General features: G+C 35.1%; 2 protein-coding genes across 2 annotated transcripts in view; one reads left to right on the forward strand and one right to left on the reverse strand.

Moving 5' to 3' along the window:
* Nucleotides 1–27,910, reverse strand: LOC128677394 (uncharacterized). Its single transcript, XM_053758178.1, has 5 exons — nucleotides 27,647–27,910; nucleotides 23,981–24,385; nucleotides 14,706–14,838; nucleotides 3,787–3,873; nucleotides 1–2,826 (listed from the first exon to the last, which is right to left on the reverse strand). The coding sequence occupies exons 2-5, from the start codon at nucleotides 24,103–24,105 to the stop codon at nucleotides 2,713–2,715; spliced, it is 459 nt and encodes a 152-aa protein (XP_053614153.1). The 5' UTR covers nucleotides 24,106–24,385; nucleotides 27,647–27,910; the 3' UTR covers nucleotides 1–2,712.
* The window catches only part of fdl (fused lobes), a 76,372-nt gene that overhangs the window by 28,312 nt on the left and 20,106 nt on the right, over nucleotides 1–27,954 (forward strand). Inside the window, exon 3 of the mRNA XM_053758169.2 lies at nucleotides 4,410–4,459. The gene's annotated coding sequence lies outside the window, so the exon portion shown is untranslated. The remainder of the gene's footprint in view (nucleotides 1–4,409; nucleotides 4,460–27,954) is intronic.

Here is a 27,954-nt window from a genome sequence, read left to right on the forward strand (position 1 = left end):
TATATATATATAGGCTTATATTACCAATAAGCCATTCCACCAATTTATTTGCATTATCCGGCTACAGTACTATCCAATTATAGTGACAAGTTTCTAAAAAAAGGTTTTAGCGCTTTGCCTTAACTTTTACGATTTGCGCGGGAAAAAAAGCAGGTGGTATATATGTATTTTCCTCGATTCCAGGCCAGCGTAAAAACATCCACATGTAAAATATATCTCGGGACTCAAGAGGTGGCGACTACATTGGACAACGTTGACGACTACATTGATCATTCAAGATGTCGTCAGCCTTCTGGGCACTCTAAAAACAAAGACAAAGTATATTTATTTGCAAAAACCTGACTTTACATTGTTTACAATGTGGTGTTCAAAGAAAACTTAATCCTACATTCTTCACCGGCTCAGGATGGACAAATTTAAATTACTATTTCTTCTATATGACAATGGCGAATTATACTCTATTTAAGAAATAATTCAATTTTGTTTCACTTGAATAGTTTACATAAGTAATTTTTCTATCTGCACGCTGCAAATAAACCATTAATGTAAGAAATAGCATAATTACTAAATATTGATAAGAGTTGATTAAATGACCTCGTGTGTACACACTATTGAATTGATGCTAAAACGCTAACCACAACACCGTATCATCATTTTAGCGTGTAAACATGAGCTAATAACATAAAATAAGCAATAATATTTTACGATGCGGATTTAAACTCGGCGACTATTATTGGACAACTTTACAATAGGCTATTTTGACAAATTCAGCAATAACATGTATAGCTTTTATTGAGTAATAGTTACACAATATAGCTGTATTATTATTTTTTATTTGGATCATTTGGAAAAGTTAAACATCCAACGTAATGAATTTATCAACTCTGCTATTGTATTCCGTCGTATGTAAAAGTAATATGTCACCATTTAAAAAAATAAAAACACGACTCCGTTTCTAGCTGTCCCCAGGCCTATTGAGTATAATGGCTCACTTACATTACTGTACATCGTAACTGGATATCTAAGACTCTTAGATATTTTTGTGTAATAAAGAAATTCACGTACAGGGCGTGTTGTCCCGCAATGGATTAGAACCACTGCATATTCTCACGTGAGATCCCCAAGAAATATTGTCGTAAGGCAGGCCGGTTTAAAATTACAGCCGAATCTTAAAAATCTTAAGGTTTATTTTGAAAGCTGACCACGGGCTTTGCGGCGTTACACTACACACTAAAATTCGCGAAGATGAAAGAAAGAAATTTACATACATCTAAAAACATAACCCCTTTTTTTGGTCGGGTAAAATACCTATGATATCTAAAAATTCGGCTCTCCGTTTAACTTTTATCCTGTCAGCGGTCCGCGCTATTCATCATGGTCGGATCCGACGGTTTGACGGTCCGCAGACGCGGTCCGCATACCCACCTTGCTTGACACGTGATCCGCATACAGACAGCCGCAGATTATTGCATCAATGAGAAAGTCTCGAAGATAAGCTGTGAGAATAGTTCATCATTCGTGTTTCAAATCTTCTTATTATTTATGTTAGTTTTTTTTATAAAACATCTACGGTAGCCATATTATATAACTGCTCTGGTTTTGACGATTGTCAAGAATATCTAGCCCCGTGAGTCGCTACTGTATAATATTCCTGTCTAAATAGTAAATTAGGAACCCTGGATATTAACGTCCCTGGATATTTCAAAATGACTTTTGGAAATGTTTATTCATTTTATTTTTTACACTGACAACTACCCTAAATGTGTTGTTTTGTGTTGACATAGTGCTTGTAAAATATATTAAATTAATTTTAATTTAAAGACAATTACGACTTTATTAATATATAAGGCTAAGTATACAATAGGCCAAACTTTGGTAAATTAAGTCATATATTAATTTCAGAACAGAATCAATTTCAGAACATCTGAAATTGCATTCTCTTTTAACTTTATTATAAACCATCTATTATAACGTGTCCGGTATTTGACACGTTCACAGACGCTCGACTAGCAGTTATAACATTAACCTCAGTTGCACCAATCAACTTTAACCTATGCGCAGCTTAAAGTTAACGTCAAAGTTGACTGGTGATTGGCTTATACGTTTTAGTCTAGCCTCCGCAAACGTATTAAAACATCAAAGTATTTTAAAGCGTCCGTCCATACGACTTGCAATACATCTGTCATCCGGATTTTCGTGACTTAAAATATTATTAATTTACATATTTCATACAGGTAATTTAAATTACCTGTATGAAATATGCAACATATCGGTCTAGACCGGTGGTATTCCAAATTAAGTGACACAAGATTCGGATGGATAGCAACCTCTATATATAGCAAAAAAAACACACATAAGCTGATTTTGGTGCACATAAAGGCATGCGTATTGTATGCGTATGTTTTTTTATTGTATGGAATTGTAACACGCGTATGCATATGCAGCCAGTCACAATTCCATACGCAAATTACGTACACATACGTAGACAGTTATTGTGTACCGGCCTTAAATGTAAACAGATAAATAAATTGTTGCTTTGAGTGAGACAGGACGTACTGTCCTACCTGACCTACCTAAGCTAGTGATAAAAACATGATGTTGGCGCTAGTGCGATGCGCCCTGTGGCATGCCGGTATCTGGCATATGTTTTGACTTCGACATAGCATCTAGTTTCATGCGTATACATACAGTGTCTCATAATGATTAGACATATTATAACTTAGTGTCTTTGAGGAGGACAGCAGCCTCATACGAAGGAAGTCCGCCGTCGCGGACACTCTCTCTTCGCGGGTTCTCACAGCGAGGACACGACTCTGTCACCACCTCCTGGAAATAGACGTATAGAAGTGAACAGACGATACAGATTTATAAAAATGCATACAGAATTTCATTCCCGTACTAATTTCTGGATTAAAAATTCCCAATTTTATCGAAATCCGCCGAAATGGAATTGACGAGATTGACAAAAACATTTCGAATCTAACAGTGAGTTGCACCAGTCAACTTTGAGGTTGACTTTAACCTGCACGGCAAGGGTTTTAGGCCAAACATCTTGCGTTTTTTTTTGCGCAGGTTAAAGTTAACGTCAATTTACTGGTGCGACCCACTCTAAGTTGTCAAAACAATCTTTGTGACAGTTTAAACGGCCTCATTCAAATCTATCATCAGATTCGCTTTCTTGCAATAATTATCTTGATATGGCATGCATGCCTTGAATCCAATGTAATATCTGTCTCTAATTAACGCAACCATCTGCGTTAATATTGCTTTCTAATGCAATTTACATATGCATGAAGTGAGGCAAAAACTTGGGAACATAACTAAATTAAATTGTACCTACAAAAATATAAGTATTCGCGCCACAAGAACTCTTTATGCAAGCCAAAAAACGTTTTTCTATTACCTTACTGCTTTTACCATTAATTCCGTCTATTATATTTAATGTTGAAATAAATAAAAGGTACATCAATTCTGCCTTATAGCAATATCTTCAAAATTTAAGGTTTTATTGGCCTTTGGGCTCGGAGACGTCACAGCAGTGAATAAAACCGAGGAATTAAATTCGAAATTCTTTACCCTACTTAGGATGAAATGTACATCACGTCTAAAAACGTGAACATCTGAAATTGCATTCTTTATCTTTCAATCAGACTTAGTTTTAGTGAGTTTAACACTTTAAACTGTTAAACTCACTAAAACTAAGTCTACTGCCGACTTCTATAAAGAAGAAGCGGCGCAACAAACTATAATAATGATATAGAGGCCAAAAATATTGACGCATGTTACCTGTAGACTGTGACATTGTTTGTTCGAAGGCCCGTCAGCAACCACGGTGTCGTAGGCCGGAGGGGGTCCGGGCAGGTTCTCCTGCACCTGTCGACAATACATTTTTTCTTTGATCAATACATAGTATAAAAAAGTCGCCCGCCGCGTCTATCAAAAACAAAGCTTTCTTTTACATCAGATCTCATCAACAGATTTTGTCGTAGATCCTCGTAGTCAAAGCTCTACGAAATGTATAGCAGTCGTAACTAAAGCTCTACGAATTATGTAGCAGTCGTAGCGAAAGCTTTACGAAGTATGTAACAGCCGTAGCTAAAGCTCTACGAAGTATGTAGCAGTCGTAGCGAAAGCTCTACGAAGTATGTAACAGTCGTAGCTAAAGCTCTACGAAGTATGTAGCAGTCGTAGCTAAAGCTCTACGAAGTATGTAGCAGTCGTAGCTAAAGCTCTACGAAGTATGTAGCAGTCGTAGCTAAAGCTCTACGAAGTATGTAGCAGTCGTAGCCAAAGCTCTACGACGTGTGTAGCAGTTGTCATAGCCAATTTTTTTTTGTCATTCATGATTTCCTAATCATGAATTTCCTAATTTGTGATATATGGCTAATATTGAATATTTTTTGTTACAGGTGTTCAAATGAAGAAGACTGGTGTAGGGCCTAATTTTTCTATTGTTATGGTGAGTACAAGGAGAAAATGTTTTGTTTCTTTAAAAATGTTGACAGTGCAGTCGAGGTATTAAGTAGCTCAAGTATAATACTTCTGAAATTGAGGTCATCGTGTAAGATCCCCAATCAGGGCCAAATGGAGTAAAGCGGAGTCTTGGCTCCAACACCAGAAAAAACATGCAAAAAAACAACACAGAAAAAAGATGAGATGAAGATAATGAGACACAAGAAAACTTACTTTGAGACTAACTTAATCTGTAAAAGATCCTAGACAACAAAGTAGGAAACACTCGTGTGACCGCTAGTGTTGCAGGTGTTGTGGTGACCACTTATCATCAGGCGAGCCGAAAGCTTCTTTACCCGCTTGGTAGTATAAAAAATGTGTCATTAATTTGTCTTTGTTTATAAAACGTTCAAATTACTGTGAAATCGTAACTACGGACCTTATCACTTTTTGATAAGGAACAAGTTGCCAATTTAATTACCTGAGAGTAATTGGCACATAGGCAAGTGAATAAAACTCGCTCTTAATCGATTTCATAATTGATTGACTGTATCGATATGAGATAGGCACAAGACCGAGAAGGATGCCGGTCTTTAGGAGAGGCCTAAAAAAAGACTATTAATGATGATGGAGGATGATCAATGATGAGATATTTTAGTACTATTTTGAGGTCCTTGATATTGTCTCTTGAAGCAATAAAGTTATTAATAACAAGATTTTATTTTTGCTTTGAATGCTTAAATTTGTTATTGTTTTTACTTCTATCTGAAAGGAAATTAGTTAGTTAATTACTTGCCTTTAGAAACAACACCCTCATAATGTACCAAAATATATATATTTTTTAATCGATTTATTTATGTCGTGAAAATGCGCAAAACAGTTTTAAATGTAAGAACAATTAGTAAAACATATAATTAATAAAGCCACAACGTGCTCGGTTGTCTGCAGGAGGAACTAAAAAATTAAGTGGCTGGAAGGCTTGGAATAAGTGGATAGAAACCGCAGTCGAAAACTCGCTATAAAATGAAACAATTAAACTGTTTAGGCTGTATCGTATTCTAGAAAGGTCAGCTGTACGCTTTTTATTCCACTAGCCTTAAGTTTAAAACTGGTTTTAGTAAGGAAAAAGATATATATTCTACTAGTCTAAGTTGACTTCTTATTAGCAAACCACAAATCAACTTAAACTAATAGAATAAAAAGCTATTCTTGAGCCCCGATTCTCACGCAAATAAGTTCACTTCATCACATTTCTCTGTGTCTGTTCTGCATTCAAAAACACAGTCATAAAATTTTAAGCGAACGCATCGATGGAAGTTTTTCGTTTATAAATTTGATTTGATGAAATAATAAGGAGTACTTCGATTGCGTGAGAATCTACTCCGATATCTTTCGGCTACAACTTCAAAATTATTTCGGCTTTTTTTGGTGTGGTTCAGTACCATTCACATATCATTTCTAAAAGTATCGTTTACTACTATAGAAAAGAAAATCATTTTTATACAACGCGACGACCGTTTATCTAAAATAATTTAAAAAAACTCAAATATCATGTCAAACGCTATGACATGTAGGGTAAAAATAGCATCTAAACTTCTTATATCCAGGATTAAATTTACGTAATTGAACTTTGCGTCGTTAAAAGCATTAAATGCAAATAAAATAGTAAATAACTGCGGGGCGTGTGATGGATTACGTCGTCAACATTCAATTGGAATCTGATATGGACGAGTTATTTGTGTACTCAGTTAATGCTCTTTTTGCCAGAGGTCCATGATCCCTGGCGCTCTGTGGCGCCATTAAAATATATATTACCGGCCCGGAATCACTATCTATTGGTGAAACGTGCACATTCTTACGATGTGTGTAGGAATGTATAATATTAAAATGTACATACATTTTAATTCAAAATATTCATAACTACGGAGGCTACTAATGGTTTTCGTTCGACCAATATACATAATTTCTACATAATCTACTACATTTAAAAGCTTCTAAATAAATAGGTCAAGGTATAGCATCATCCACAATATTCATCTGCCTCCCGCACTTGGTACGTTAGCATTTACTTCAGAAAGAAGCACTTTACGTGAGGCGCCCGCTGCCCAGGGAGAGCTTGCCTGGTATTCCTACTACGAAAACGGAAGGTTTATGCAACAATGATCGCATGCTCAAGAGGAAATTTACTACGTGCCTGTTGAACGAAAATGCATCTACACTGAGTTTATAGGCTGTGAGATTGAAATTTGTGAGCATGCTTGTTCAAAAATGGAAAAAATTGGTTATGGGCTGGATGGCGTATCATTCAAAGATTGTTTTACTGTGGTGACATCTATCGCGCCAAATGCGCAACGCCGTAGACGCATGCTTATATAGCAGAGCATATTATGTGTAGTTTGTATGAGAGCTTTTATTTTTGCTAGGAAAAATCAGCAATGTATGCCATGCCGAATCCGCCAAAGTATTTTAATAGAAATATTTCTAAAACTGTTGGGAGAATATAATCCCAATAGTCCCATGATGAAATTAGATAATATAACAGCTGTTTCATAAATTCTAGAATAAGAAAAAACTTCAAAGAATACTTACATATAGAAGGGAATGTATGTAATGTAAGGGCAAGATAGATATGTACATCATTCTTAGGCTGTTTTTAAATCCAATGCACTTTAGATTTCCCGAAAAATTTACTTACGTTTACCTGTGCAATTAGATTCTATTTTTAATTTCAGAACAATATGATTTACGTCATAAGCGAATCGTGTGTTAGCGTAATATACTCGTATTTATGGAATCTTAATTGCACTGTAAATCTGGATCGCAGTGTAGGCAGCGTGCAACGGAATGCATCGACTGATTTAACGATGCAAGGGCTCATAAGACGAGCGGAACAATGCATGCGATCCAGGGCGTACGGCCGGTTTGATCTGGTTTCAACTGGTTCACTCTCAATTACACAGCTTCCAGTGGATTCGCTGACGTGTAATTTCTCATGTGCTTTTTTATAGCATAACGACGGGCAAGCAAATACCATTACAATAATTGTATTTATTTAACTTATATAATATTCATTTCAAGAGAAAGACGAGAACTCAAAGTTTACACGTGCAACCCACTATGCTGCACGTGTGAACTGGAGCTAGAATGAAAAATAATTGTACAAAAATCCGCTTGGCTATATCATTTTATGTAAATATTATATATAAAGCATTTCAGCTATCCGGAATGGCAGTGTGAGGTTGACGTAGTAAATATTTGCTGTCCAATTAATGGCCGGCCTAATGAAAAAGGACCGGCAATATATCACCAATGATTTAACCGAAGATGACCTCATTGGATTTCTTTAGGAGACAGACTGTTGTAGACTAAATAGTCATTAACCGGGGGCGTGTTGGTTTCCGCCCTAGAACACCAGTAATCCTTCCGTGGAATTTGTATAAGGCGACTAAGAATAAGAACAGCATTGTCGGCCGATAGGCAATAACATTCCTAAAGGTTGATGTTAGGCTGGCGGCCGATCTTAAAATCAACGCCAAACTTCAAATCGTAAACATTTAAATTTTACGAAGTTCCGGGCGTCACAGCCGACTATGCTAAGCGAGGATGAGAAAGAGAGAGAACATTAAATATGATAATGTCGTTTTCCAAGTAAAACTTCGCTGCTTTCTGCGGTATAATGAAATTGCAATTTGCACTACGTCCATCTCATTTGTCTATGACAGACAGACTCCACGAGCAAAGGCCTGCTTTCCATCAAGCTGTTTTGTGGTGGTTAAATTGGATCTCTGTTACCGGCAGCCTTTCCGTATTTAGTACAGTGAACTACCGTTCATCAAACTGCCCAAATTCATAGTGAATTTATTGCTACTGCTGCTGCATAAAGATGCGTGATGTTAGTATGTATAGTTTGTACTTTATATACCAGATAAGCTCCAGGAGTGACATCTGAGCAAGGTACAGCCACGTTTTACGTAGACCGGCAAATTACGAAGAGAATAAATGTCTAGCTATGTCGTTCCCGCCTGACCCTGGCTAAGGGCAAAATCCAAGAAATGCCGGCTTGATATCTGACAACTAGACTATGGATATAGTTTCTCTTTCTCTTCTAAACATTTTCCCGGTGTCTATTTGAGTCAAACTATCCAGTTTGACACAAAAATAATCCATTACTTTCGTCAGACGGAAAACAATAAAGAAAATGCTATTTCTATAGCTTTCAGCGATTATTACCGACCGATTCTCGCCCCTAGAGATAGACAGACGCCTCTTGGATTTCTGATTGAACGAACGAAATAGTTCACCGACGTCTATTGAATAATTCAATTGTGTGATTATTTTGTTGCGCATCTACCTATATGATTTTTTTAATTCGAGAAACTGACATATCAATATTTTTAATTTAAATGCCACGAACTACGAACCGATTGTTTTGACATTTACAAATTTTGAGAGACACAAAAAAAGAAAACTTTTATCGGACGAAATTGAGCGGTGCTATATGGATAAATCAATTATACCTATTTATATAAATTCTTAATTAGGGTTATATTTATTTGGATAATCGTTATAAAAATAAATTATAACTTATAACCGCTAACTAAAAATCCATTCAGTGTTAGCCCAAACAACTTTAAGTTGAAACATTTTCGACGTGTCCAGTCCAGTTATTCGATTAGTCTATTTGCCGCCAAAATAGTTGTCAATCTAATGGGTCGGCGCGAATTACTGGAGCTTTGCAGTTTTAACTAGTTTAATTTGGAAGCTAAACGAAATTGCTTCGTAAATCCAGCGAACTAATTAAATTATAGAACGAAAATAAACTAATATTTTCAGTTCACTGCCTCATATTGATTCTTCAACAAACGGACATAACCTTTAAATGTAACTTATACACGATCCACAGCACTAACACTCGTGAGTAATAAAAAAAAAAGTAAGAAAACACCTCCGAAGATGCTGGCGTCATGAGCTAGAAAATAGCTGCCGGTTTCCAAACGTTGAACTCACATTTTCCAATCATATCTAAGAACACTCTCGATTAAAATCTCTTTCAAATAAATAAAACTGGATCAAAATCGGCCCAGCCGCTACAAATACGCTACAACACAAGTATATACTATAATAATACTACAGATACGTTAAACATATAACTCCCCTCCCTTTGTCGTGGGGGGTTAACAATAAATAAAAAACAAAGAAATTGCTAGCACAGTTTTTTTATTACTTGCCCCTACTGACCCAAAATGCAACTTTTAACCAATAACTTTAAGCGAAGCGGAATAACAACTTGTGTCTCCAGGGAGAGCACTTTCATAAGAAAACGGTCAGCAAATTTGGTAGTAATACCTTTATGTATTAACATTTCAGACATGTTCGTTTACTAAGATTTCCCATGTTTACAATAACAAGCACTTTCCCTCTCGCTCTGCCAGACAATGTCTGATAAAAATCACATTAGCAATAATTGCCTCCGTGATGTCCGTGCAGAATTTAATCTGTTGATAAATTCCGCCATTTTTAAAATACAAAAGGCAGTTTCATTCTGTCATCGGGTGACTTTTATTCTGGAATTATGACAAAGAAGTTCATTAACGGTTGATGGTGTTGCTTTTATAATGTTTTGTGTATTCCTATATCTTTAAAATGCTATAGAATTAAAAATTGAAGTACTTATGATTTTCATCACAGATTTAAAGAACATAAGGCTCTTATAACAATGGGTAGCACTGTAGTGATAGTCTAGTTATAAATAAAGAAATAAATAATAATAATATAATTCGATAAACATTATTAAAACAATCATTAATTTTCACTCGTCATTTTTATTTTTGTTCTTGACGCCCTGAAGCCAAAAATCGTGTAAAATAAAACTTAAGTTTTTGAAGACATTGCTGTAATTTTACGACCGCTGATAGACCAGCGTTAGAACGCAGAACCTTCTTTTTGAAATGCTGTTGTTGCCTATCAGCTATTACGGTTTCTAGGTCCTTAGTCTAGATCGGGAACCACACATCTCAATTTAATAAACAGGGAAAAAAGTTCATGTCGTCCTGTCCGTCCGTCCGATCTGACGGACAAAAGTCTGACCACGTAGCCGGAGCGATTTATTTTCACCAATAAGGCATGTATCCCTTAAAAAAATATTCCAGAAAAAAAAACAACTGTGGAATTTATTACAAATAGCTGGAAGTTGCACGAAGCATATTGCGTATACCTACACTTCAGTAAAGTTTTGTTTATTTATTGAATCGTCCAATTTCTAAGAATAAAATTCACTCTTCGCTAAAGTTGAGTTTGGTCAAAAGTACGTCATCAGATTTAATTGCTCGGTTTAAAATAAAACAAGCCCTTTTTACTGGGTTCCGGTGACTTCCCAATATTAGTATGTAAATAACCCCAGCAGCTCGCTGACGTCAGAGTACTCAACACGCGACACCCAAATTATAAATAAAAGCGGACATCAATAAATTACACGGGTAATCCAATAGTCGCGGACTGCTATATTTCGCTTCATAATTCAATCTCAGCAGGCGGACTAGGTACATGTATTTCGTAATTTGAAATAGGAACGACCATGAAAGGAAAGGTTGAGACAGGTTATATAGCGTAAAGAAGAAAAAACGAATCTTGTTTACTATATAAAATCTGTCTTTCCTTCTCAACCCTTCCTTCTTAAACGGACTATTTGATCATGTTGTTGAAAAATAGTGACTTCATTTCTTCGTGCAGTTGTCATTAGTCTTGTATTAAGTATTTAATGGACGGCAGCGACGCCTGCCCATTGTATTGGAATGAAACTCGTTGATTCTATAGCAAATGGCGAGTATTTTTCAATGACAACGAATTGTCTTTTTTAAGCTTTAGCGCTTAACAAACATGTCTTACTGTATTTTATTCTTTAGTCGGTCGTTTATCGTCACTTTTCTACAAAACTTTGAATGATTTTTTTTTTATATACCATAGACAGAGAAAGTCTTCATCTTCACACTACAAGAAGAGCGTATTAGAAATACATGAGCAGAAAAGAGACAGAGCGCGGTCATCTGATGTCCTTCATCATGTGCCCGTCCCAATCTGCCACTTTATATGAGATTAGCCGGATTGGGCTGGAAGTTGTATGGAAATCGTCTATCTCATTTAGTTCTATACTCGTCCATCATCTGTATAGTTTTCTTGGTTGGGATATGTATAATATCATTTCTTCTATGGGATATATTATCTATGAAATAAACTTGTAATTATTTTTTATTATGCTGTCCGCAGATAAAATTATACAGCATAATAGATTGTTGGGATTTTCGAACACAATTTCGAAGTCAACTCTTCTGCAGTGGTTATTGCTTAATAACATTTGCATACATATATGACTGACCTATTTTTGTGAACGTTTTAAACGTATAGATATGTAAAATAGTATGACATTTTCCTATACACGTACAAAGTTTGCGTGACACGACGTCACGTGATGTCGTTCTAAAACAAATAAATGGCAGCTCGGTTCGTGTCCAGTGTCCATTCACATATATATTTATTTTATCTATGATCCACTACGTACCGGTTCACGCACTATTTATTGTCTTTGGTATTTTTAAAAGTATATGTGTGTCCTGCCTAAAATGAAAGAATAACAGTTTTTTGTCCTAGAAAATATGAATATATACATAACATATAAAATATGCCTGATATTCTCACGACATACCATCAAAAATATATTAACTCCCAAAAAGCACAGGTATATGTTTAAAGACAATAATTGAGAGTCGATTTTATGATATTTTCGAAAAGACAAAAATGGATGTCAGAACAGTTTTTCGATATTTAAATAAAAATTAATAAGTAGGTACATCGTCGTATTCTAATTTTTAAATTTGTGGCGCCACTTCTGAGACATATTGGCTTTCGAGTCTAAAATAAAAATAGAATATAGTTTCTGAACGTATACGCGGTATTTTATCGTGTAACCTTGAGGGGCGCGGCGGGCGCCATAGTGATTGATTTTAAAAATAGAAGATGACTCCTGAATGTCTACTAGGTATTTTATAGTGTAGCCTCTTGGGGCGCGGGCTAATGCGTTTATCGAGGCGCGGGGTTCCGCCGCGGGATTGTTGTTCCGCTTCCGGTTCCGCCGCACTTACCACCGTCAATTTCAATGGGAACTATATAAGTCATGGAATTAGTAGGTACTCTGTGAGTACCTACATAACCATAGAATACAAATATATCTTTAGAAATTTTACAGGTTAGTTCAGGAATTTGTTTATTTGAGAAATATTCGAATGAAAAATGGTCGGAGGGGTTAGTGTGGGTGCATTTCACTTCTCACCATCGAATCGATTCGATAGTGAGAAGTGAAATGTAAACCCGCACTTCGCCCACAGATTCCTAGGGGTATAGGCTAAGAATGTAATCACAATTATTTTTTTTAATGTTTAGGTTCATGGTTTATATACTTATAATCTTTTTCTACCTTTTTTCCCTGTGAAGCTATTTTGCCTATAACTTACAATAGTGAATGTGAGATTGAACATTTCCTTTGTGAGGTATACCGCTGAATGAAGCGAGACGCTATGCTGCATGCGAGATGATCAGCAATGCATTCTGAGGACGCATCGGGGTTGCAGTAATGCATACGCGGAAATATGCTTTGTGATTGAATACCAATACATACAGATATATCTATATGACATAGATTCCTTAGGTATATATTTTGTATGTTGAAGAAAGAAAAATAAACAAATTATATCTGGCAACCTTTTTCATATTGAGCGGTCCGCACCCAAAGGGTGATAAAATGGAACATTATTACTGCCTTATTATAGCATCATCATCAAATGGTTCCGGTGTAAAGAATTCAATAAATATATTAATATTAATATATAATTATGAAACTTGAGAAACTATTACGTACATATTATTTTTAAATCATTTAATCAATTAAAGGCACGCACAATCTAAAAGACTGGTCATGCTGTGTATATGTATGTTAGGCATTATATATACATGTAGACCTTTTACCTAAAACAAGAAACGCTTTAGCTTTTCTTATAATTTGCTAGTTTTTTTTCCATTGCTAACTAAATTTCAGTCGGACATAACTATTTGTGTCTCTCAGTAATCCGTGTTTTTAGGTAATATAGTCTTAAAGGGAAAAGGAAGAAAAACGTCTACTGTCTTCTGCCTTGGCAAATATGTATTGCCAACACTATGTATGCTAATATATTCTATTGCTGAAGGTACGACAGACTGGCTTTATGACGTTTCTCATCTTTGCCTTGACCAAAAAAATAAACTCAATTATGGCATACGACAAACCCTGATTCCAAGCGGAAAAACGGTTAACCTTTTATCAATGATATGCTCTCACGAGGTCGTTGGCGCAACATCTAAATCTGACTAAAATAGTATTAGCAATTAACACACTCGACAAGAAGTTGTTGGCGCAGAGAGATTCGAATGTGAACTTGTATATTTACAATAGAACGTCAGATCTAGACAACTGTCATATACATTTGAATTTGACAACTAACCGTGACACGTGATTAAATAAATCTTTGACACAGTATTGGACCTTGCACCTAGTTTAATATTTCTCTTTTTAATACTCAGTATTCAGACATTTTCCATTGTTCTATGAGGCTGAAACAATTTGAATGATACACAAATATGAAATAGGATACTTTCACTCGTGTAGCAACGATTTATTCGTGGGAAATAATTCGACGCCCTATATACTAGGCTCATCGCGCCTCGACGCGTTTATAGCATTAACTATTAAGGTCAAAGTTGAAAATTTGGTGGTAGCCTTTCATTACGTAAATTAGAAAATACTAAATTGTTTTAACAAAACTATGAGATGTTGTTTCCACTTCGAGAAGTAAAACTATCTATTTATAAATCTTCTTTGTTTGAGGGTTCTTTTTGTTTACAAACCGCAAATCTTTGTCATAAAGACCTCTGGCCGTCTCACTTCGTCCTAATAGTAGCAAACAAAAGAAGCGCTAGCTTGATGTTTTCAAGGATGGTAGTCTTACCAAAGGTCTGACAAGTAAGAATGCCGAAGACCATGCGAAGTACAGGAGAAAAAGTTGAAAAGAAACTCTGAGTAAGAAGCAACAAGGAAAATTCTCATATGAAAAAATACTGTACAGTCAACAGCACTTCAAGCTATACAAAATTATTGCAAAATTCGCAGCTCTATGCGGGGTAACTCGAGGTGCGGTCGATTGTGTCTGTCAGAAGAACAAAAAACTAACCTGTGTAAGTGTGACGTCAGCACTGACGGTGTATACTCCTCTGCATTCGGTGGCGTCATCCGGCTTGTCGGACGGCGCGGATCGCCGCCAGCATGCTGCGCACACCGCCACCAGCACGCCGCATAACGTCGCGCTGTGACAAACAAAATGACCTTCAGCTAATGACGCCTTCAAATGTCTGGCAAATATTTGTCAGTGGTAGTTTTATTTGACGACATCGGTGGCGCAGTGGTAAAGTGCTTGCCTCTGAACCGAGAGGTCCCGGGTTAGATGATCCCCGGTCGGGTCATGATGGAAAATGATCTTTTTCTGATTGGCCCGGGTCTTGGATGTTTATCTATATATGTATTTGTTATAAAATATAGTATCGTTAAGTTAGTATCCCATAACACAAGTATCGAACTTACTTTGGGGCTAACGTATCGAACTTACTTTGGGGCTAACTCAATCTGTGTGATTTGTCCTAATATATTTATATTTATTTATTTGTTAATGATTTTATTTGTATGACTAATATAATAAACCTAATTATATACCCAGAGTTAGAAAGTCGATTTGTCTATACTTGATGCGTTTGTCTGAACTATTATCTGGAAATACTGATCAAATTTGTACAATTATTTCCCAGTTTGATGCCAGATCCGTGAGCAAGTTCCGAAATCTCGAAATAGTCCAAGAAAAATCAATCATGAATGACATGCATCATGCATTTCTCGTTTGTAAAAAAACTGAAAAATAAACAAATTATATAATCGTACGACGCGATCAACTTTGGCGTTAACTTTAAACTGCGCAGAAAAATGCGACGTACGTATGGGTTTACAAAAATAAATTGAAGATTATCTATTTCATACACCCCACTTTAATTGTGATCAAATACGTGACATATATACCTATAGTATACTATGATCTGTATAATGTAATTGTTTTTTCGCAAAGAGATATTGATTTATAAAAAGTAGAAGGTTGTGTTCTAGTAATTACGTTAATAACATAACTATTAACCATCGCGATATAAATTCCCTCCGTATAGACAACAGAATGCAAGTTTTCTCACGATGTTTTCCTTCGCCCGACACAATTGGTCGGCGATTAAAAATCCTCCACATACATAAGACCTTGAATTAAGTCACTAAGACTAAATCAATATGAAAGTACTTCTCGAAAATTTAAATATTTAGTTATAATGGGTGAAAATAATATATTAAAAATAATGCATACATCTACGGCCTTAGTAGTCTTATCGACTAGGTATAACTGCAATTTCTTTTGCAATAGGCAAAGAAAATTCCCACTAGTCGGAACTACTGAGAATTTGTCAGACAAGTTAGGTCACTGCACTATGGGAACATAAATTACGAAATCTTCAGCCTACTATGTATATGTTAATCAATCAAAATCTAGTCAACCCTATATTATAACATATTTTTTAAATAATATTATGAAATGAACTAATAAATGAAAGTTTACAAGTGTATCCGCAACATGCGTCGTCAATGTTACAACTCGCTTTAAATAAATTTCACAACAAAATAATTCGAAAGTTACGTGTAAGATTGTGCCGCAGATCGGTGGTTCAATCTCCCCTTGACTTTTACGACGTTTAATCGTTACTTTGCCGATAACCGTAGCGCGATAACGGAAGGCCTGCTGTCACGGCATACATAATATTTTAGGTTCTCCAAGTACAGTCTACCGCATCGACTTGACCAAATCCATAGAAAATTCGTCGCTATGTCCTATGCGTATAGAGGTGAGAGTTCTTCACCTCATATTGACTTTGTCATTGAATCTAAAAACGAGATACGTTGTTCAATGTTTTCTAACCTCTCCTATGTAGTACATATAATGTCGCTTACGTCTTACAGTATGTCGCACGGAAGAAGATAGTTATTTTTAATAAGTCCGTTTGTAAAAAAAAAAATACAGCCTAGCCAGCGGTATCTGGGCTCGTTTAACGGCCTAAGAACTAACCGAGAATCTCTAAAATGAGAGGGAGATAAGCCTAGATGTTGTCTAAAATATATTACAGCGTACATTGAATTTTATGTTTAATGCACTGAGTAAAAAAAAGATACATTGCCATCGCGAAATTCCCACGGAAGCGAAGCCATTATATCTTCATTGTATAGTTACATTGCACGCTTCTTCTGCCATTGCTTCTATTATTGAACTAATATCCTGGTATTAATGATTAGCAGACTGACATTTCGCTTTCACGAACGGTTCTGGCATTTTCCTTCACGCTCAGTCGCAATAAGGATGTAGCCTACCTTTAAAAATACCTATTTATAATTTGAATCATATTTATAGTATTTTATAGTCTGATTTATCATCCTTGATCACCAATAAGGAACGCTAGCGCCTCAGCTATGGGGAAGCTGTTACATAAAAATAGCTACCGTCGTTTGTATAGTCAAGTCAAATCACTATAAGTCGATGTGATACTTTTTTCTAAATAGCAAAAATAATTTGTATGAAACTTGTATGCTTCTATCTTATCTTTTTTTGTTGATCTATGCTTGTCTGGCATATGAGGTAATTTCAGGCAAAAATGCTGCAAACTGCAGTAATAATTAAAAATAGTAAATCAGGCCATTAATACAATTAGTCAATTAAAGTGAAATACCAATAAAGGGTCATAGAAACGTGTCATGTCTTGCATTGCCATCACTGTAGCATTCATCCAAGCGTATATATTTGAGAAAGAGTGTAATACATAAAAAAATACACTAATTTTTAAATGTTTCATTGATTTATATTTCGAATAAAATTTTGGGTGTAAGTTTTAAAAAAATACTTAGTATGAATATGCCTACATCAATAAAAATCTTTTCACTTTGACAAGTAATGTGCAAGAAACACATGAGTTCCATTATATTTTTTGACGTTAATCATGAATATTAATTCCACCAGTGAGATTACAGAGCACTGATTATTGTCGATATCTGTCGATACCGTAATTAACTATCCTATCAAGCACCACTCGTATTTAGTCTATCTGTTAGATAACGATACATTGCTAGCGAGATCGAAATTACCACACGTAATTTGCCCGTCGGATTTGCAAGATTAGGATTTTTTTCTTGTACTATTTTTCGTTGGTAATATGCGTGAGCGATATTTAAGAGTTATGCGCGATGGTGCATCGACCGACGTATAAAGAAGAATATGTATGTATACCTAGAGCCGTTTAAAATGTAAAGGAAGGTTTTTTTTTTTGTAATATAGCATAATTTTCAAAATCAAAGATAATATTATGTATGGATGCATACATTTTTTTGCGTAAAAACTATGACTTTAAAAGTAATCTACACTAAATTATGAAGAGGCAGTGTATGTAACTTTGTTGTAGGGGCTAATCTTTGGAACTAATAATTTCCAAAATTATTTTACCAGTAGGAAGCTACGACATGGAGCTACGTACATTTATCGTCGAAATCATCAAAAGTATTATTAATTATCTTCTCTGTCCAGCCGGGTACTACGCCATACGCAGCCGGCGGCAAGCAAATAGGATTAGAGAAGGACGCATACTGGAAGCTGCTTATTGCACGCCCGAATAAAGTAATTAGAACGATAGTAAAGTCGATAAACACTAGGGACGCTAACCCCCTAGGGTGTAATACGGTGATAGGTGTCTCACTTTTATTCTTTAAAAAATATCTTATAGTAAGCGAAATTGTACTATATTTTATTAGAAAAGTAAGCATTCCATAAAAGTACAAACTTATGAAGCTCAAACAACGAAAATACTCATAAGAATCCCGTGGCACCCTCAGGGTTCATTGTCGTTATATTTTTTTAATAATTCCCTATTGTCTTGATCAAAAAATGTTATATTGAATCTAAAGTTTGCAATCCTAGGCAAATAATGCCATAATCGTGCAGTTGATATATATTTTTAATATATGTAAGCCGCGTGGTACCAAAATATAGACTGATTTATTTAGACGTCTGTAAACGTACTTGGATCCCACCCGACTGATGGGAACAGTTATTAATATTTTAAAACTTTACTATTTTAAAACAAAAGCAACCGTCCAATGAAAATGACAGTACGGAACATACAATTTTATCACACTGTCAATGCACGTCGAAGACCCGTATAAAACCACGCAAATAATTTGGATAATTGCGTCAGGTCTTCACAGATGTCACCCAGCCAAGTTGACATTTAAAATGATTATTAAATTATATGGTGTGAGCTAGAGACATGGAGACGTGAAGCCAGGGGTTAAGTATAGAGTTGATATTTTGATATCGATTAAAGAAATGGTTTCTTAAATAGCTAGTTGGCTAGATCATAAGACGGAAGAGTATCGTACAAGATGAGTTTCAGAAACAAATTGAGATGTAGTCATCGCCTACAACATCGCATTTAAAAACTACTATGCCCAATACCTCTAATCAAATCTATTATTTCCCTCCTCCTAGTTCTGGTGACTTGGTCTTAAAATACGTAATTATCTATTTTATTACATGTCATGATTGTCTTTCCCAATGAAAATAATATATTTAATAATGCATAGTTTCAATTAATGCTAACCTTGCACTGCCATATCAACATTGTTTCCAATATCAATTAAAAATCTCATTATTACAGAATAATTCATTGTAAGAGGGAAATTAATCAGTGTTAATCCATATTTGTGCGGATCAACTGCATCACGATCACAAATATTTTTGGACCTCACAACTGAAATGGGATTTATTTTCAACTAACTCCGCCCGAGGCGTCGCTCCCGTGGGATTTTCGGAATAAAAAGTAAGCTATGTGCTATTCCAGGTTATAATTGTACCGGTGTACATAGTTTCATTCAAATCTGTTTGATATCTTACGTGATTGAGTAATTAGCACCCTCACATCAAAATTTTGTCATTTATAACATAAGTGGGATATTTAACTAAAATAAATTGAAGTTAACAAGCAATAATTACCAACATTAAATATAAACAACTGTATAATAGTTCTTACAAAACTTATTATTTCCTTATTTTATTTTTATTTGGGAAACAAACAGTTATAAACAAAACAGTTATATAGAAAAACAATAAAATGTAACTTAAATATTACTAAAACTAATAAAGTTTCCACTTTAAATTTTGTACTTTAGACGTATTTGGGCTAGTGTACAAAAAATCTATAATCTAAAACTCGTTCAATGTGCATTCTACTAATCCAAGTAAATCAAGTAGATTTCCTTCAAAATTTTCACCACTCGATCACCAAGTATATAGATAAATAAATAAATATAAATAGAGACAAATTATACTGATTGAGTTGGCTCCAAGGTAAGTACGGGGATCGAACCCGGGACCTTCAGTATACCTATTCGCCATAATAGCCATTAGGCTACGCAGATCGTCAATATTTTTCGTAAATCTTCTGTAATTGTAACTAATACATAAACTGGTCTTCACATGTCCTATTAGAGGACGGCCGACATTTCCTGGAATTGAGCCGAGTTGTGACGTAAATCCACAAGCTAACTGACCTGACAATTTGAGATTCTACGACAACAATACGATTCCACAAACCTTCTTTTCTCTTCGCCATATATGGCGAAGATAGACTATAGTCTATATATACTACATATATTTAACTAATACATATATTTTAACAAGCTTTTATATTTAGTTTCATCTGTCCCGATTTTTATATGTAGTCAAATTTTACAAATTAAATTACACCTACTTCCGCTAACAGAGTTTAAATTTTCCTATTGATGCACCCAAGATCGACTCTCGACGAGGGAACTCCTCAACTGCGCAGACATGATTTTTTTGTGACTCGTTTAATATAACAAGATCTATCAGAAGCATGGAATAAGTAGGTACTCCGTTACTAATTCCATGATCTGAAAACAGTAAAAAATTATGACAAAAAATATTTTTTTGTAAAAATAAAAGATTAAATTAGGTTTTATTAACCCATAGAATTGTCAATGTCATAATGACACAATACCATAATGTAATGACCATCATCAACAAAAAGAGAAAAAAGTAACGGTGTTGACCAATTTCGCCTATATTTATTGATAATGATTGTAAAGATTAATAGGAATGGTAGAAATTTAGAAAAAGATACAACTTAGGTCTATAATTCAGTTAAAAAGTTAATTCTTTTTCGTTGTTTGGAAGGAGCTCGAAGCTGCAGTTAGCTCCGAGCCGCGGCCGAGGGCCGAAATTAGCCTGAATATTAAACTTCTTAATCGGGGTCTTTGTGCGCGCCACGCAAATTAGCCTGGTAACTTTTGGAAATGGCGAATACTTGAGTGCATTTCAGTTATTTTTAATGGGTCAATTAATTGATTAATCATGTCGTGGAAGTTTCCAGTGACAAAATCGAATTTACTAATAAATAACTCCTAAAGTATTGTTCCTCCATTTTAAATGCACGTAACATAAATTGTACAAAATTTAATGTAGTTAATTTGTGTTTGTAGTTGAACAAAATATATAGAGAAAAGTAAAAAAGGTCAACAATTTAGAGATCAAAAGTCTTAGGACTACTTGGGTTTCCAATATTTTTAGTCTAACACCAGTAGTCATCTTGGAATCTTAATATTTTAAGACGTAACTATGTAAAATTTCATTTTGTTTGCGTTAATAATTGAATGTTATTATACGTTTCTTAAATTACGTAAAACGTATCTTAATCTCGTATCTTAATCTCGTATCTCGTATTAAGTTATATACCTGTATACATATAAGCTAAGAGATATCAGTAATATCCATAGGTAAGATCCCAAAATAAAATTTTGACGCGCTGTAGTTTATAATAGCGCATCGTCTTAGGTGAGCGATAGATCGATACACGACGCGATGCGACAGTTTGCTCACTGTTGTAAATAACACATAATTACTTCCAACGCGTAGTGTCACGCTTCTTGCTGTTTTTATGTCTCACCTAGGACAGGTAAGATTTAAAGTTACAGAAACTTTAAGTACAGACATAAAGCTACTTGTAGGCGTGTCTACAAAGTTCGCGTCAAGCTCACAGACGCTTCAGCTACAGAATCAACTCCTACGTCTAGAGGCGGGTGGTGAATTTTTGCGGCCCTGGGCTTATTATACGGGACGGCCGAGGAGGAGTTTGTATCGATATGTCGATAAGAATATAGGGCCTACACGTATCCTCTGTTTATTCGCACACGAGCATATCCATTTCAGGATTGCCAATCCAATAACTTATTTAATTTACATTTTTTTTTTCATACCGAGATACGTCCAACGTGAAATGTCGCTTTAATGTCGAAGATGTTTAAACTCTAGAGTGCGAAGAAATTGACAACAAAATTATAAATGTTTGCGTTCTAATAATCGTTGATGTACGCGACTGTTTAGCTTGGCCAATTTAATCGCTGGCCACTTATAAAACTGATTAAAAGATATTACTTTTTTGTTCTAAAGCACTTTACTTTTGTATGATAATTGGTTTTGCATTATTGAGTAAAAAATAAATCCATAAAAAGATTTTAATTTATGCTCTAGAGCTTAAAATCTGCTTTTAAGCGATTTACCTACATCTAATCACAAAGTCAAACTTTACAGACATGGCATTTATACCCATAGGGCCCTGGTAGCCCAGGGCTAGATCCGCCCCTGTCCTCAGGTAAGTACCTCTCGTTAATCTCATATCCACAACTCCACAACAATGTTGGTTTTCTTTTACAACCAGGAGATTATGGCAGCTCGGCCGCCATGTTGGGTATTTCAACGAATGGAAAATTGACTTTCAACATGTTTTGTGATCTTTCAATCCGTTTGTACAGGGTTAAACCATATTATGGTTTGACCCTGTACAAACGGATTAAATTATATCGTGCTGGTGCTGGATATCGTCAAGGATGATATCCTGATAGTAAAAAATGCTGAAGACCGTGAGAAGTCGATTAGATGCGAAGCTACGCTTTAGGGCTAACGAAGTAGCCAGGAAAAATCGCAGATCAGAGGAGAGATATTTTAGTTTTGACGACTTCCGTGGCCTAATGATCATCACCCCGGATTGCTACACTAGAGGCCCCGGGTTCAATCCCCGGTCAGGTCAAGATGAAAAGTAATATTTTTCAGATTGACTTGGGTATTCGATATTTTTAGATTTTGAGTTTTTTAATAGATTTTGTGATTCCTGAGAATTGTTTAGGTGTATAATTTATTAAATTTTAACCCGAGTGAAGCCCGGACGGGCCGCTAGTAATAAATAAAAAAGGAAAACGGCATCAAAGTTCTCTTATTAACTCGAAAAGTGCCTGTATTTTCTAATTTATATAATTTTACCACTAAACCTTGTTTATTTTAATTATGAATACAATTTATCTATGCATATGACCATGAACTGTGATAGCAAGGTATCTATTATTTCTATTTTAGTTTTTAAACCTTATCGTGGACACATCCGATCCAACAAAATTATTATTCACATTCTCCAAACTATTCATGCGTATATTCATTAATATTTATATGTATACGTAATTAATCTAGTACAGCTAAAATTATAAAAAGATGTTGTAATTCGGAAAATAACGCACATGACATTTCTGAAGATGTCATATATGCATACATATTTGAAATTGTCTTTTATTGTTTCCGAATATGCAACACTAACTAATTTGCGAAAAAAATTGTATATTTATTCTGTAACGGCATAATAACATACGTACCACAAAAAAAAGTAAATTTTTAACGATTCCAAACACGTTAAATGGCCGAAACCACCTGTGTTACCTGCTCACCCTGAATTATTTAGCGTGTATCCACTCAGGCCGCAGTTAAAACTGTCATCTTTAAATCCTCGCATAAATCTTCAAGGTATTATGGTCCATGAAAAATTCATAGGACGTAAAACAGAACGGCTAACGGGACCACGGATTGGAAAATTTCATTGACCAATCTTCAATGGCATGTCTTGTTATCATCATAAACGTTACGACGTGATTTAAACCTGTTAAGAACTGTAGTCTTGTAGGTTATATAGTTCAGATTATGTTTCAACTCGTTTACTGTTATAAAACTTAGCGTGGGAATACACAGAGCTGTTGTAAAATAGTTATTACCAAACATATCATCTTAACTGAAACCGCGCAGTGATGTAATGCTGCAAATAATGTAATATCATGTTACATCCACACCGTTCAGTCGTGTTTAACTTGATCTGGTGCGATTAGTTAGTTGTGTATACGTAAATCATCGAATGTGCTACTACAACGTGTATCTTTGAACGACGAAATGGTAATCCATTAAGCTAATGAACCTATCTTGCTGATACTAACCTGATAAAGAAAACATTGATTGTGTACGGCGAGGCTTCTTGGGCTACGTCGGGTTGCGTGTGGTTGTAGTAATGTCTGGCATGCGAAACCGCGGCCACGGCCGCCAGTCGCTGCGAGCTGCCCATGGCCCAGCCGAGCGGGCTCTTCTGGGCGCTCACGGCACCCGCCCCCACCAGCAACCAGCAACGCCAGCGAGCCACAACCGAACCGCGCGGCGCCGCCTTTGCGACTGCCACCACCACAAAAATTTACTTGTTTTTTCAAAATGTTCTCTATAGAATTTCTCATGCCCTATTCAACCAGCTCTATACGGCTTTTGTTTTTAATTTTTAAATTTTTATTTCCAGCCAGTCCTTTGCGATATCAGCTTTTCTTCTCTTTCAAGCAGCTGCAATCGCGGCGCATCTGAAACAACTTATTCGATTAATAGCGCTGTTAATGTCAAATTATGCATTCGGAAAGTTGTAAGCTAACGAATAGCTAAGTCTAATTGGATTCGAAAAGCATTTTGTTCCGATAATGAATTGAGCGCGCTTCAATGGTGAATGGTGCGTGATCTAACTGCGAAGAGTTTCGCCTTCCCATTGGCGGAGGAAAGAACAACAATAATTCTAATTAGATGGGCGCTAACAAATTCAGTTCGTCTCTCTGAAACTTCGGACGAATTCACAATTGAATGTCGTCGATGAAGGATAACTCCATCTTTGATTGCAAATTTTGTTATCGTTGTTTATGTCATCCCTCAGTGAAAAAAGGGGTGTGATAAGATTAACATTTAAGTATTACATTCATGACCTTGCCTTGAAAGCCCTAGCATGGTACTAAGCTAAGTTTTATTTTTCAGTATTTGATTATTTCAATTTATAGTTAAGTATTTACATTATGAGAGTGTTTTTTACTTCATTATGAGAGTGGGAACTAAATGATAATTACTATTTCACCGGAACATGCTAAAAGCTTCTAAATTTAGAATTTCCGTTTCATGTTTGTGGCGTACATTGGAATGAGAGCAGAATTTAAAAGAAACGGTGTAAATAATGTTCATTACAAAATTATAAACTCAGAGCGTTGCTACTGTTGTATACAAAATTATTAAATTTTGACAATAAAATGACTTCTCTTTTATAATGTTCGACAACGGGTCGAGTATCCTTGTTATTCTATAAGGGTAATAATAGGATTTATTGAATACACGCAACATTTTACTAACACATAACTGCGGGCAAAATAAACTACTGGTTCACACAGGGAAAGGCTCTACGCTGAACAAAACTTGTTTTCAGCATCACGCACACATCAACATAAACATATTATTATGATTTGAACATATTATTAATATTATAATTGAACAATCGACTGATTATCAAAAATACACGAGAGATCCACCTGAATAAAAACTCAAATTTGAGATTATCGTTTATTTATTTAAACGGTTAAGCGCCCAAAGCGCTACAGAAATTACAAACGACAATTTAATTTCATCGGAGACAAACCATCGCGCGTTCTGGTATCAAGTATCGCTATCTGGTAACATTAAAATCTTAAATCCGCGTTCCGGGTTATGAAGCCGCGAAGCCCGGTCGCGATTAAACAATAATTCTACGCATAACACAAATTATAACAAACGAAAACTAACAATGTAATGGTTATAAGGTTTTAAAGTTAAAAGAGCATTGCACAAAACTCTACTACTTTTAATAAAATATCAACTGGTAATAAAAACTTTCATTGCATTTCTTAAATTCCGAAATTCTAAGTTATGGCAATAATATCTTTATTACGACTTTCCTATAGTTTCAAGTCTTGCAATAAAATATATTATAATTATAAATATATTATATAATTATAATTTACATGTATTCATGTTAAGCAAGTTGCTTATATTTATTACTAGCTGCGCGCCGGGGCTTCGCTCCCGGTAGGAATTTCGGGATAAAAAGTACCCTATATGTTATTTCATTTTATATTGAAGTGGTAAGTGCTTGATGGTTTTAATAGGTCGGAAAGTACTGCTGAGCCAAACTGCGTAAACGCTCTTGAATACTTAATTATCAGTTTATTTAGGGGCTATATTTAATATGTTTACTGAAAGGTCACGTGTGTTTAAATTTCCTTCGAAGATCGCACAGACATGTTATTTTGTTTATCTAGTAAGTGTGTAAATAAATGATTCCGGTTTATTTGGGTGTAGATCGCGTGAACGCTTTAGTTTTAATAAAAAATACGATTTATTTCTGCTGTTTTTTATTAAAGATCTATTGCAATTGGTCCACTTCATAGATTTCGGAATAATAAAATGTGACAATCAAAGAAAAGGTACCTCATGGAGGGCAGTCGCATATCTCGCGACGAAACCAACTTTAACTCCTTATTACAACAGTTAAGGTTGGTTTTTAAAAAAAATCTAGATTATGTTTAGGGTTTAGGCTACAATAAAATATACATTATTTTTGAGGCGGAAAGGAAACCATATTACTAAAAAAAGGACGCCAGAAATGGGACGTTAACTACTCAGATCGCGCGACCTGATCGCACTGCGATCCTATTTTTGTTCAATTGTCATTATTATCTCCTGGCTTCAAGTATCAAGAATAGAGGAAAAACAAAGAGATGGATGGTTTGCGGTATAGAACTAGACATAGGAAGGGAGTTTTAAATAAACTGGCAAGTAACGGAGCAAAATGGAAGAAAATATTCCACATGAGTGAGAAAAATGTCAAGGAGAAGTGTAAAATATCTACATAAAAGTTTATCGGTATCAAACGGTATCTTTTTAAAATTATCATTGGACTTTCTTTTTAACTTAAAGTTATTTCTGATAAGCGGCGAAGTAACCGGAGCAATTCGCTTTGTCAGAAGTCAAAAGTTTACTGACCCACTCCGAGGTGAGCTTGCGGATTTAGAGCTTTTACATCTCCGGTTTATTTTAACATCTGTATTTTTATAGCCTATTCATTTCCTTTCGTTTATCTTTTCATTGAGCAACTATTTATATTAAGTCTGTGCGGGGTAAATAAAAATCTTTGTAATGCAAGAGTAAATAGATTGTTCATACTTTTTTAGACAAATACCAATTAATTCAGACATTAGACCTCAAATAATAAACTAAATATATTCAAATAATAAACTAAATATTTTCTAACTAAACTAAATATATTCATTGTTCCTTCTCCAATCTTAAATTTTAATTTTAAACATATCCCTATTTTTTATTAACAATCTTTATCAATCCAACATTTGAAACTAATACCACGCCCCCGCCATATTCTAATTGACGTCAATACAGAAAAGTTCAAAAATTATATCTAAATTCAAAGTTTGTTTCCGAATAACTACAGTTTTTTATGTTAATTTAAACTTTATTTTTAGCTCTGAACACTCATTATAACACTAACTTTCATATGTAAAAGAAAATGGTTGGCTCTACTTCAAAGTTACGAAATATTACTAAAATATTAACCGACTGAAACGATTTGTTTACTTTTATGTTGCTATAAGTAACAGTAACGTTGATTGACGTTAAAATACCACATAGATGTTCATCCTACTTTTAAATGAAATTTGTGTTTTTTTATTATTTTGTAAATCTAAGTACATTTTTACCGATTTTATTAATAAAAATTAATATGATATATGAACTTCAAAAAACGGTATACGTAAACCTACCTTTTAACTCCACCAAACTTAATAACAAACCGCCAAAACAATAAAGTTTGAACAATATATGAACTGGCCGAAAAAAATATTTTATCTAGAAAAAAATATATATTAAATAAGTATTGCAATATGAATACTGGCCGAAAATTAATTTACTTTCAATTTAAATTATATGTTTCGAACACTGAAAAAGACGCGTAAGATACTGCGATCGCAACTTTGAAGTTAGGAACACCGCGACGCGACGCGCTGGCCCCGATGCCGCGGTAAAGTGACGCCGCCCGCCTAGCGGGCTGTTGGGCGGGCGGGACCTACAT

Source organism: Plodia interpunctella, chromosome 18 (assembly GCF_027563975.2).
Source record: "Plodia interpunctella isolate USDA-ARS_2022_Savannah chromosome 18, ilPloInte3.2, whole genome shotgun sequence".
NCBI lineage: Eukaryota > Metazoa > Arthropoda > Insecta > Lepidoptera > Pyralidae > Plodia > Plodia interpunctella.

What these genes read in the sequence shown, in the direction of transcription:
- LOC128677394 (XM_053758178.1), bottom strand. Translation starts at nt 24,105, where the DNA reads ATGGGCAGCTCGCAGCGACTGGCGGCCGTGGCCGCGGTTTCGCATGCC. An exon ending in ATCAATGTTTTCTTTATCAG is followed by an intron (nt 14,839 to 23,980) that starts GTTAGTATCAGC and finishes TGTTTGTCACAG; the next exon opens with CGCGACGTTATGCGGCGTGC. An exon ending in CTGACGTCACACTTACACAG is followed by an intron (nt 3,874 to 14,705) that starts GTTAGTTTTTTG and finishes TATTGTCGACAG; the next exon opens with GTGCAGGAGAACCTGCCCGG.